Source organism: Schistocerca cancellata, chromosome 1 (assembly GCF_023864275.1).
Source record: "Schistocerca cancellata isolate TAMUIC-IGC-003103 chromosome 1, iqSchCanc2.1, whole genome shotgun sequence".
NCBI classification, from domain to species: domain Eukaryota; kingdom Metazoa; phylum Arthropoda; class Insecta; order Orthoptera; family Acrididae; genus Schistocerca; species Schistocerca cancellata.
This window is the reverse complement of record NC_064626.1, coordinates 1,056,547,836-1,056,561,484: the sequence shown is the minus strand read 5'-3', so window position 1 is coordinate 1,056,561,484 and position 13,649 is coordinate 1,056,547,836. Positions and strand designations below refer to the sequence as shown.

Sequence of the window (13,649 nt, the reverse complement as noted above, 5' to 3'; positions counted from 1 at the left end):
GGCGAATGTGGGCTGGTTTCCCCTATTCTGCCTCAGCTACACCATGTCAGCGATTGCTGCGCAAACAAGTTCTCCACGGACGCGTGCACCACCATTACTCTACCGCGCAAACATAGGGTTACACTCATCTGGTGTGAGACGTTCACTGGCCGCGGTGGCCGAGCGGTTCTAGGCGCTACAGTCTGGAACCGCGCGACCGCTACGTCGCAGGTACGAATCCTGCCTCGGGCATGGATGTGTGTGATGTCCTTAGGTTAGTTAGGTTTAGGTAGTTCTAAGTTCTAGGGGACTGATGACCTCAGATGTTAAGTCCCATAGTGCCCAGAGCCATTTTGTGAGCGTTCCCGGGGGGGGGGGGGGGGGGGGGGGCACCGGATCCCGAACCGCACAGTAACCCTGCAAGAGTGGTTCGGTGTGAGGCGGCGGGGGTGAAATGGCTCTGAGCACTATGGGACTTAACATCTTAGGTCATCAGTCCCCTAGAACTTAGAACTACTTAAACCTAACTAACCTAAGGACATCACACACATCCATGTCCGAGGCAGGATTCGAACCTGCGACCGTAGCAGTCCCACGGTTCCGGACTGCAGCGCCTAGAACCGCACGGCCACCGCGGCCGGCCCGCGGAGGGGTGAAGTGGACGGCGGTAGTCGTCGTGGGGTTGTGGACCCCTGCGGCGGGGACGGAGCCTCTCCGTCGTTTCTAGGCCCCCAGTTAACATACAACACAATACAGAATCAACTGCACCATCGCAGTACCTATACCTTTCTACTCTCATGGACGAACACAGCCAGTTGGATTTCATACGATTGTATGTTGTGGTCGTTATGTCAATTTTTCTCTAGATGGTCTTAATACCTGAGATACTGCTGATACTAAGCCTTTACTTCCTGTATGTAGCGATAAATTACCACACTGCAAAGTTTCAGTGTCGTGTTGTAGTTCATTGTCACCGTGATTTAAAATTTTAATCAGTTAGTTTTTTACTGAGATCGTACTACATGTCTTTCCCTTAAAGAAAGGATAAAGATGGCCATTTCATTACGAAGACTGGCGAAGCTGACGTATGAAACACTTAGAATCTGTGACAACTGGTGGACGCACAGTCCGACTTCACCTAACCAGATAATGCACATCCTGTGAAGCCTACTTCAGCTGTGAGAACCTACCACATTAATTCATCCAGAGGTGCTGATGCAGTGTGGTTCGTTGTCGTGGTGGGTGTTGCAGGTGAGCGGGCTGCCCATCAGGAACGGCAACGAGCACGCGGCCGAGATCGCCAGCATGTCGCTGCACCTGCTGGACAACGTGCGCCGCTTCCGCGTCCGACACCGGCCCAACGACAGCCTCCAGCTGCGCATCGGCATCCACTCTGGTGCGTAACACGCACTCACAAATAGCGTTCCCTGCGTCTTTTCGGTGACAGACTTGCCAGTGGCGAAAATCTAAAAATAAGATAAATTTTATTTCATTTCTATTCATCCCGTGTCTGCTTAAACGATTTTTTCCGGTAAATTGCGGTCGAAATAGCCTTTTTATTAACTTTAGTACGCATCTTCGTCTGTATCTAAATGAATATTCTGAAATTCATACTTAAGTGTGTGCCAGAGCGTCTATCGAAACACTTTCACACTACAACGACGGAAAAAAAATCGCAACACCAAATACTAATTAATGTGGAGTAATGAAATTTCGGGAATACATTTGTGTAGGTGACACATTCCAGTGTTTAAAATTGCAAGCTCACGAGGTAATGTGAGCGAAAGATAAACCATTGAAAATGTGAAATGCTGGTAGACTAATTACACAGGTCTGCAAAAAAATATTTTTTCAAAGTTGTTTAATTTTGATAACTAACTTTTATGAACTTTTCAGCGCTGATTTCAAAAATGCAATCCATTTTTTTTTTCTATTACGTCAGGTTTTCTCACATAAGGGGAGTATTTTTGCGTATAATAACAAAATTTATGCAGAATGAGATTTTCACTCTGCAGCGGAGTGTGCGCTGATATGAAACTTCCTGGCAGATTAAAACTGTGTGCCGGACCGAGACTCGAACTCGGGACCTTTGCCTTTCGCGGGCAAGTGCTCTACCAACAGAGCTACCGAAGCACGACTCACACCCGTTACTCACAGCTTTACTTCTGCCAGTACCTCGTCTCCTACCTTCCAAACTTTACAGAAGCTCTCCTGCGAACCTTGCAGAACTAGCACTCCTGAAAGAAAGGATATTGCGGAGACATGGCTTAGCCACAGCCTGGGGGATGTTTCCAGAATGAGAATTTCACTCTGCAGCGGAGTGTGCGCTGATATGAAACTTCCTGGCAGATTAAAATTGTGTGCCGGACCGAGACTCGTACTCGGGACCTTTGCCTTTCGCGGGCAAAAGTCCAGAGTTCGAGTCTCGGTCGGGCACACAGTTTTAATCTGCCAGGAAGTTTCAAAATTTAAGCAATTTATCAAATTTTTTTCCAACGTTATAAAGCCGGCCGGGGTGGCCGAGCAGTTCTAGGCGCTACAGTCTGGAACAGCACGACCGCTACGGTCGCAGGTTCGAATCCTGCCTCGGACATGGATGTGTGTGATGTCCTTAGATTAGTTAGGTTTAAGTAGTTCTAAGTTCTAGTGGACTGATGACCTCAGATGTTAAGTCCCATAGCTCTCAGAGCCATTTGTACCAAAACAACGTTATAAAATTTTATTTTATTTATAAATCATGTATTAAACTACATTTCCAGTACACTTCCATTTCTCTTTAAGCTGATAAGTCCTTATAATAACGGCCGGCCGTTGTGGCCGAGCGGTTCTAGGCGCTACAGTCTGGAGCCGTGCGACCGCTACGGTCGCAGGTTCTTTCGACTCCCGGCGTAATCAGTGATTTTTTCTGCCTCGAGATAACTGGGTGTTGTGTGTCTTTCATCATCATTTCATCCTCATTCACTCGCAAGTCACCGTAATGGCGTTAAAGAACTTGTGGAGCGGCGGTCGAAACGCCCCGCGAGGGGTCCCCCGGCCACCAATGCCATACGCTCATTATTATTATTTTTATCTCTTTTTGTCATCCAGCAGTAATCGGCTATTACGTTGACGTTCCATTTTCCTTCATATCTTCTTCCCATTTCTTTGATGTCTTGGTGGAATCTTTCGTCTTGCTCTTGACTTACATCACCAATGTTTGCAGGGCAGTGTGAGTGGAGAAAATGAACTTTAATACTCATGTCACAGCCCAGCTTCTTAAAGTTGCCGAACATGTCTTGTAGTTTGAATCTCTTTTGCTTCCTAGTAAACGGGCAACAACTAATTTAAAAGTGTCCATCCTGCCTTTTGTTTCCATTTTGTCCACAAAGGTGGGTCTTTGTGACCGAGCGGTTCTAGGCGCTTCAGTGCGGAACACAGCTGCTGCTACGGTCGCAGGTTCGAATCCTGCCTCGGGTATGGATGTGTGTGATGCTGTCCTTAGGTTAGTTAGGTTTAAGTAGTTCTAAGTCTAGGGGACTGATGACCTCAGATGTTAAGTCCCATAGTGCTTAGAGCCATTTGAACCACTTGTCCACAAAGTTCGGATCTGTCATTAGCTTTCTAATGTCTGGCCCGACAAAGATTCCTTCTTTTGGCTTTGCGTCGGATAAACCAGGAAACTGTCCACAAGGATATATGAAACGCTCCCTTTCTTTTGGCAATGCCTTAAGAAACTGTTACATCAGCCCCAACTTAATGTGAAGTGGTGAAAGTAACACCTTTTTGGGATCGACAACGCTTTTCTTCTCAACATTTTTAACCCCCACCTCTAAGGTTTTTCTCAACGGTCAAGCTTTTTTTTATGTAGTGTTGCTTTCTGTCGCTACTGTCCCATTCACAGAGAAAGCAAGGGAATTTTGTATAGCCACTTTGTTGACCAAGCAGCATTGAAATCACTTTTAAATCACCACATAGTGTCCATTTGTGGTGTCAATAGCAGAGTTTGCTTGTAACCAATTCAAGGTTTTCGTAACATTCTTTTACGTGAACCGATTATCCAACTGGTATAGAAGCATACTTCTTGCCATTGTGCTTTAAGGCTTCTTTATGAAGAATCAATAAAAAGTCTCCACTCATCAGGAGCATATTCTATTTTGAAATGTGCCATAAGTCCAGAAACCTCAGTGCAAAACACCAGGTCACGTTCTTGAGAGAAGAAAATACAAACACCTTTTCCCTCGATCGATGCCAAGAAAAGGATGTATCCGGAGCCAACGTATGTTTATCTTTCAATCTAGATCCTAAAACCTCTGCCTATTCTTTAGAAAGGCCTACATCTCTATCTAAATCGTTCAGTTCAGATAGTGAGAATGGAATAAGATCGGCTGTCTTCTTCACTATCACCTCGCTGAGCCAATGGCTCGTGATCGTCTATATCATCCAAAGAATCTGGAGGACAGGGTATTGGTACTTCAGGTCCATGAGGAACAGCGCGAATGGCTGATTGAATGTTAGGGTAAGAAATATCCTTTTCGTTTTTCAAATTGACACCTCGTACGTTGCAAGAACAAAAATAGCAGTCGTCACTATGATTTTTGGGCTCCCTCCAAAATACTGGTATTCCAAAATGTAAGGACTGCTTTTTACGTTGAAACCATTGCCTTAGTTCTTCGACACACACTGAACAAACTTTTTGTGGGGCCCAAGGCTTATCTTCATCGCCTAACTATACCAAAATAGGCGAAATATACTTTTTCAACAAAATCGGAAATGTTTCTTTGTTGCTTTTTAACGGTATAGTTACCACAAATATAGCAGAAGCAATCTGGCGAGTTTATACCTCCTCTGGTAGCCATTGTCCATTGTCCGTAAAACAACTTCACAACACAAGAAAACAGTCACTACTTTAAAGCACTAGTAACAACAACACGTGAACAGCACAGAGTGAACAGGGACTGTGAACTGAAGGGCAATAGCAGAAGCTCACTGCTTGGTGATAGCTGGGAAAGGGGCAGCGCGACAGACAGGCACTGACATGAAAATTCTGCTGGTTTCTCGCAATTACTCTTTATTTTACGTATATCTAATATAAAAACGGCTAAATAACAGTTTATGGGGATCCTAAAAACCACCATTCAAACTCACTAGAGTGCTGAAATATCGAAAAAAACTAAAACTAGACAAGCACTTTGTGAAATAACTGTACGTGATGTTACTTTTCCACTATTTTTTTCCGAAATCAGCGTTGAAAACACTATAAATATCACTTAATAAATTTGAAACAATTTGTATGTCGCAGACCTCTGTTATCGGCATAACCGCCAGAATATTGAATGCAAGCAAGCAAACGTGCATGCATTGTGTGACACAGGCGCCTGATGTCAGTTTGTGGGGTGGAGTTCCATGCATGTTGCACTTGGTCGGTCAACACAATAGCGGTTAATGCTGTTTGTGGATGACGCTGGAGGTGTTATCCGACGATGTGGAATATCTGCTCTGTTGGAGACAGCTCTGGTGATCGAACAGGCCAAGGCAACATGTTGACGCTATGAAGAGCATGATCGGTTACAACAGCAGTGTGTGCGCGAGTCTTATCCTGATCGAAAACACCCCATGGAATACTGTCCATGAATGGCAGCACAACCGGTCGAACGACCAGATGGACGTACAAGTTTTCATTAGGGTTTTGAGATAACGACAAGATCGCTTCAGCTGCCATACGAAATCGCATCCCAGGTGCAGGTCAAGTGTGCAACCACCCAAACAAGGTGCTTGCAGACCCTCAACAGCCCTTCTTCCAACCAACACACGGCCACCACTGCCACCGAGGCAGGATTCGCTTTCATCAGAAAACACAACAGATCTCCACCCTGCCCTCCAACGAGCTCTCGCTTGGCACCATTGAAGTCGCAAATGGCGGTGGTTTGGGCTCAATAGAATGCACGCTACAGGGTGTCTGGCTCGGAGCTGTCCTGAAAGTAACCGATAAGCAACAGTTCGTTGTGTCAATGTGGTGCCCACTTCTCAAAAAAGTGCTGCGGATGCAGTACGATGCGGCGGACCCACACTACAACACGATGATCTTCCATTTCGGTAGTGCCACTATGCCGTCTGGAGCCCGGTCCTCTTGCGACAGTAGATCATCGTAACCACCTCTGCTAGCAGTCGTGTTCAGTGGTCACATTCCTGCCACGTCAAGGCATTCTTGAATAACATGAACTCTCCACGTCCAATCTCGAAGGTACATAACGCTCACGACCGTTACAGCGTGTATCAAAGCAAAGCTGATTTGCAACCTCATAGCTGGCGCTACTAGTGCCACACTTATGCGACTGGCGATTGAATCGCCATTATCTTCCAGATGTAGAAACACGCCTACCAACTTCCGTTCACGTCGCACGACTTCTGCTTGGGCCAGCCGCTGTGGCCGAGCGGTTCAAGGCGCTTCAGTGTGGAACCGCGCGACCGCTACGGTCGCAGGTTCGAATCCTGCCTCGTGCATGGATGTATGTGATGTTCTTAGGTTAGTTAGGTTTAAGTAGTTCTAAGTTCTAGGGGACTTATGACCTCAGATGTTAAGCCCCATAGTGCTCAGAGCCATTTGAACCATTTGACTCCTGCTTGGTGTTGCTACTTTTTTCCGTAAATGTGTTTCTGGAAGATTAAAATCTTGAATAGCACGTGGGAAAAATGAATACCTAAATCCTTCTATGAGAGCTCTGATTCCTTTCATTTTATTAAGATCTCATTCCTCCATACGCAGGTGGAAGTCAACAAAATACACTCCTGGAAATTGAAATAAGAACACCGTGAATTCATTGTCCCAGGAAGGGGAAACTTTATTGACACATTCCTGGGGTCAGATACATCACATGATCACACTGACAGAACCACAGGCACATAGACACAGGCAACAGAGCATGCACAATGTCGGCACTAGTACAGTGTATATCCACCCTTCGCAGCAATGCAGGCTGCTATTCTCCCAGGGAGACGATCGTAGAGATGCTGGATGTAGTCCTGTGGAACGGCTTGCCATGCCATTTCCACCTGGCGCCTCAGTTGGACCAGCGTTCGTGCTGGACGTGCAGACCGCGTGAGACGACGCTTCATCCAGTCCCAAACGTGCTCAATGGGGGACAGATCCGGAGATCTTGCTGGCCAGGGTAATTGACTTACACCTTCTAGAGCACGTTGGGTGGCACGGGATACATGCGGACGTGCATTGTCCTGTTGGAACAGCAAGTTCCCTTGCCGGTCTAGGAATGGTAGAACGATGGGTTCGATGACGGTTTGGATGTACCGTGCACTATTCAGTGTCCCCTCGACGATCACCAGTGGTGTACGGTCAGTGTAGGAGATCGCTCCCCACACCATGATGCCGGGTGTTGGCCCTGTGTGCCTCGGTCGTATGCAGTCCTGATTGTGGCGCTCACCTGCACGGCGCCAAACACGCATACGACCATCATTGGCACCAAGGCAGAAGCGACTCTCATCGCTGAAGACGACACGTCTCCATTCGTCCCTCCATTCACGCCTGTCGCGACACCACTGGAGGCGGGCTGCACGATGTTGGGGCGTGAGCGGAAGACGCCCTAACGGTGTGCGGAACCGTAGCCCAGCTTCATGGAGACGGTTGCGAATGGTCCTCGCCGATACCCCAGGAGCAACAGTGTCCCTAATTTGCTGGGAAGTGGCGGTGCGGTCCCCTACGGCACTGCGTAGGATCCTACGGTCTTGGCGTGCATCCGTGCGTCGCTGCGGTCCGGTCCCAGGTCGACGAGCACGTGCACCTTCCGCCGACCACTGGCGACAACATCGATGTACTGTGGAGACCTCACGCCCCACGTGTTGAGCAATTCGGCGGTACGTCCACCCGGCCTCCCGCATGCCCACTATACGCCCTCGCTCAAAGTCCGTCAACTGCACATACGGTTCACGTCCACGCTGTCGCGGCATGCTACCAGTGTTAAAGACTGCGATGGAGCTCCGTATGCCACGGCAAACTGGCTGACACTGACGGCGGCGGTGCACAAATGCTGCGCAGCTAGCGCCATTCGACGGCCAACACCGCGGTTCCTGGTGTGTCCGCTGTGCCGTGCGTGTGATCATTGCTTGTACAGCCCTCTCGCAGTGTCCGGAGCAAGTATGGTGGGTCTGACACACCGGTGTCAATGTGTTCTTTTTTCCATTTCCAGGAGTGTATTTTCGCATTTGTGGCAGAAACTTGGTAACTGAAATTTCGTGATAAGGTCCCGCTGTAACTAAAGTGATTACGACTGCAACTTTCACATCATCCCCGTGACACTATCTGTCCTATTGCATGATAACACAAAACCAGCTGACCTGCTGTGAACTAGATGTCCTCCATCAATCCTATCTGATAAGGATAGTATACTGTGCAGCAGTGCTCTGCCAGAGGATGGACAAGCATGGTGCCGGCAGTCTTTGAAGACCTGTTGCACCGCCCGCAGCTCGTGGTCGTGCGGTAGCGTTCTCGCTTCCCGCGCCCGGGTTCCCGGGTTCGATTCCCCGCGGGGTCAGGGATTTTCTCTGCCTCGTGATGGCTGGGTGTTGTGTGATGTCCTTAGGTTAGTTAGGTTTAACTAGTTCTAAGTTCTAGGGGACTGATGACCATAGATGTTAGGTCCCATAGTGCTCAGAGCCATTTAAACCATTTTTGAACCTGTTGCACCCTCTAATTGTCCTGCCAGTGAAGCGCAATCTTTGGTTCGCCTTCCCCACAAGATTCTTTATGTGATCGTTCCAGTTTCGGTTCTTCGCTGTTGTAATCCTTGGGAATGTAGTCCAAGATCGGTCTAGCAGACGACACTGCAGTAGATAGCCCCAATTTTGCACCCACCACATTTTCCTACAACAGGGGTTCCAGGACTTTTGGTCACCACCACTTGACATTTTTAGAGGTTTTGGCGGATCACTGTGGCTTGTTCACTTTTTAACGAACTCTGTGGTGGCGGAGGGGGAGGGGGAGGGGAACGTTGAGCAACGACTGCCCTAGGGGTGAGGAACGGTACGGGTGGCGTAATTTTCACCATATTTCTCAGTGCTGGCAACATATATACGGTCTTACGCATCGTGTCGATCAATGTAAGATAGAAATCTGACACACAGAAGTAATAACGTTTCGCGGCAGCTTAAAATTCGCTTCACGCTTAACACAGAACACAATCACGTATAAAGTAGGACACAGAATCAGGCTAAACTTCACATCACAATTATAGTAATCAAGAATCAGGTCTTTGTGATACCATTCACCGGTTCCAGGCGTAAGCTTCCTTCATGTCACGCTACCGTTTAACTTAACGCCTAACAAACAACAACAAACCTTTCACTGCTTACTGACTAGCATAAGTTGACAGCAGTTGCAAAGCGGCAGGAAAACTTTCGAGTAATAACTTTCCCGTATCCCGCATATAGTCCGAAACAAACATTCTGCGGTGAATCCGTTGTCTTTGACGTTATACAGTTGCTGCTTTAATAATCCCATTTGTCACTATCATTTTACTTAAAAAATAAATAAAATAATGTAAGAGAATAGTTTTACTTATATCAGTACGCAGTTTGTTTACTTCAATACGTACCACCAGTGGTACGTACCACCGTTTCGCAACGCTTGGCCTAGAACATTTGCTGTTCATGTTATACTTTAAAAACGCAGCGGGTAATATTACTTATAATCTGACTTTTCGGAGGCGATGCAGTAACCTATGAATACATTCTGTGACGTAAAGTTGAAGTAATGTCATGTTAGCTCCTACAAGTGGACTTCAAAAAATGAATTATACCTTATTGGTGGAGGCCAAGTAACTTTTATTCGACGCTGGATTACACTTCAAAGTGTCACAGATACATGACACTATTTTTCAATATAAACGCTACGCCTCTGTAAACAACGGTCAGAACGTTACGCAGATCGCTCCACGAAGAACTCAGGTACTCGAGAAAAATCTTACATAACGGAATTTAATTAACGTTATTAAAAAACACTGAGGCCGTACTTTTGAGTCTTGGGCATCGACACTCCCATAATTCAATTTTAATAAACTGTATGAAAAAGAAATTCACTCACTGCAACATAAAAAAAACCTAGCCTAAAGGAACCCAGTTTTTATAACAAAATGTGCATTGTGCACAGATTAATAAGGATACTACACAGAATTTAGTTGAGCACACGACAAAGAACATCTAACTGAAACATTGTAATATATTATAATATTATAATATATAATAAACGCTGACACGTTTAGGCAATGGCCTTTCCACGGTGGATACATCAGTTATCGTCAGATCACCGAAGTTAAGCGCTGTCGGGCGTGGCCGGCATTGGATGGGTGACCATCAGCCTCGTGATGCCAATTGAAGAGCTACTCGACCGAATAGTAGCTCCTCCGGTCAAAGAAAACCATCATAACGACTGGGAGAGCGGTGTGTTGACCACATGCCCTTCCTATCTGCATCCTCAGCTAAGGATGACACGGCGGTCGGATGGTCCCGATGGGCCACTTGTGGCCTGAAGACGGAGTGCTGACCCGTTTGGCAAACTTATCTGATAAGGAAGTGGTGTCAGTAGAAATCAACTTCCTAACGTTATAAACTGAGCTCAACGTAACTGCGGGTGCATGACAGGGATTGTACGATTGTATCGGAAAGAGAAATGATTGTTGTGTGTGAATGAGCAGAGTGGGGAGGATGCAGATAAATGCCACTGGAACTGGTCTGGCTGTTCAGGCTGACTCACGGGCAGCGAAAAGTCGCCAAGAAAAGAATGACTGTAGTTATTGAGTCTCTTCTGTGGAGAACAGTGTCTTCTGCACCCTGTCTCTTGTGCCTGCTCTGTACTCTGTACGCATCTAATACTCTCCCGCCAATGAGAAAAAATTTGCCCAGTTCTAACCAATGGCGTAACTGTTAAGTTACTGATCTCTTCCCACTAAAAACTGTGTAGAAATTATTCGCCAATCCTCCGACCTTTCGCTGGCACTGTTCCAAGTGTAGAATGAAGGCTTTCACGACCGGTTGACATGGCTGTTGATATAGTTTCCGGGATGTGAGGTCGTGGTTTTGTGGCGGCGTTCGTAGCGACAAACACTTCGCTGTAGAAACGGCTTACGAAGTCACCGCCACACTTTTAATAGCGGGCCGACCGGTCCGCTGGAACAGTGAACAGAAAGATGAAAACCCAAACACTCTGATTAAATAAAAGTCGGTACTTATCTTTATTAACGAAGATACAGAAACACAGTAGTGAACTCCGTGTCTACAGAAATCTGTCTAGTTCGAGTCGGGGCGGCTAGGTCAGCGCCGGCTGACGACAAACAACAACTCTGCTGCGATGAACACACAACTGACTAGCAAGTACACAAATCGGTGGCGAGTATACAACTGAGCGGCGAATACAGAACTGTCCTAGCGCTCGCGACTCCAGCGCTTAAGAAGCCAGAAGCCAGCGGTGGCGCGCGCAGACTTGCGGCGATTTCCTGTCTCGCTGGCGCTGCTTATGCGGACGGCGTCCGGACTTTGATGCTGCCAACCTTTTAGCAGCGGGCTCGGTTGGCATTACTGGATATAACACGTGGTCCAAGAACTTTTCTGCTCCTTACTTCCTCAGAGGCGCTGCTCCGCTGAGTCGGCAAGACTCAGCGGAGCAGCGCCTCTGAGGAAGTCCAGCGTATTCCTGGACGAAACGTAAGGAGCAGAAAAGTTCTTGGACCACGACCTCACATCCCGGAAAGTATATCAACAGCCACTGTTCCAAGTATTTCGAATTCGCAAGGCTTCGTCATCGTCACACTTGTTGATTCTACCGATGTACGGACCTTCGTCACAGAAAACTAAAGGAAATGGCTCACCGTGTCCAAAAACGCTTCTTCCTTGTCTGTGGGTAGAACACAATTTCTCATCGCACCAAGTCTTTGCATTTGTTTGTCGCAACGCACTTTCATCAAGCGGTGAAAAAACGAGGGTCTGAATGGCACTGCTGCCTTCACTAGAGGCAGGCAAATAGCGATCAGTCCAAATGGGTTCCACTTCCACCTGCCTTCTGAGAATTCACTGCACAACTACAAGGCCGGCCGCGGTGGTCTAGCGGTTCTAGGCGCGCAGTTCGGAACCGCGCGACTGCTACGGTCGCATGTTCGAATCCTGCCTCGGGCGTAGATGTGTGTGATGTCCTTAGGTTAGTTAGGTTTAAGTAGTTTTAAGTTCTAGGGGACTGATGACCACAGATGTTAAGTCCCATAGTGCTCAGAGCCATTTGAACCACAACGACAATGACCTCAGCAGAAATCGCTTTGATGACTGGCCTAGCTGTGAAAGAGTCTTAACGGGTTACAATTTCCAGCTTTCTGCTAGACTCTTGCACTGTTCATGGTTTTCTAAGGCATGAGAAAAAGTTTGCTATAGGCACCAGACAGGCACCCGAGTCAAAAGAATGACGGCCAGCAGTATACCTGCCCCATTCGGCTACGTCAGACTTTCCTTCCACATGTTGGAGAGTTTTTCACAAGTCACCCTTGATCCCTACAGACTACCACAACGAGTCATCTTGGTTCATGTCCCCTGGTTTGTCTAAATGCTGGCTTACCAAAACCTATGCTAACAAAGGAAGAAATTCTACCATTACACGCACAGAATACCAATTACACTGAAGAGCTAAAGAATCTGGAACACCTGCCCAAAATCGTGCAGAGTCCCTGCGAGTAAGCGGAAGTGCCGCAATACGACTTGGCATGGATTCTGGAGAGGGAATTGACACCAAGTACCCTCCAGGGCTGTCCATAAATCCATAAGAGTGTGAGGGAGTGGAGATTTCTACTGAAAACCACGTTGCAAGGCATCCCAGATATGCCCAATAACGTTCATGTCTGGGGAATTTGGTGGCCAGCGGAAGTGTGTAAACTCAGAAGAGTGTTCCTGGATCCACTCTGTGTAGGGTGTCGCATTATCCTGCTGGAATTGCCGAAGTCCATCGCAATGCACAATGGACATGAATGGATGCAGCTGATCAGACAGGATGCATACGACGTGTGACCTGTCAGAGTTGTATCTAGATGTATCAGGTGGCCCATATCACTCCAACTGCGCACGTCCCACTCCATTACAGAGCCTCCACCAGCCTGCTGAATTCATGAGGTTGTCTCCATACCCGCACACGTCCATACGCTCGATACAATTTGAAACAAGACTCGTGCGACCAGGCAACATGTCTCCAGTCATCAACAGTCCAATTTCGATGTTGACGGTCCCAGGCTAGGAGTAAAGCTTTCCGTCGTACAGTCATCAAGGGTACACGAGTGGGCCTTAGGCTCCGAAAGCCTATATCGTAGATGTTTCGTTGAATGGTTCATACGCTGGTATTTGTTGATGGCCCAGCGTTAAAATCTTCAGCGATTTGCAGAAGGGTTGCACTTTCGTCACGCTGAACGATTCACTTCAGTCGTCGTTTGTCCCGTTCTTGCACGATTTTTTGCCGGCGGCAGCGAGGTCGGAGATTTGATGTTTTACCGGATGCCTGATATTTACTTTACACTCATGAAATGGTCATACGGGAAAATCCCCACTTCATCGATGCCTCGGAGATGCTGTGTCCCATCGCTCGTGTGCCGACTATAACACCACGTTCAAACTCGCTTAAATCGTGATAACCTGCCATTTTGGCAGCAGTAACCGTT

General features: G+C 47.3%; 1 protein-coding gene across 1 annotated transcript in view; it reads left to right on the top strand.

Moving 5' to 3' along the window:
* Window positions 1-13,649, top strand: part of LOC126162937 (guanylate cyclase 32E) — a 935,168-nt gene that overhangs the window by 884,807 nt on the left and 36,712 nt on the right. The window contains exon 21 of the mRNA XM_049919769.1: window positions 1,231-1,375. Coding sequence (XP_049775726.1) covers window positions 1,231-1,375 — 145 coding nt within the window. The remainder of the gene's footprint in view (window positions 1-1,230; window positions 1,376-13,649) is intronic.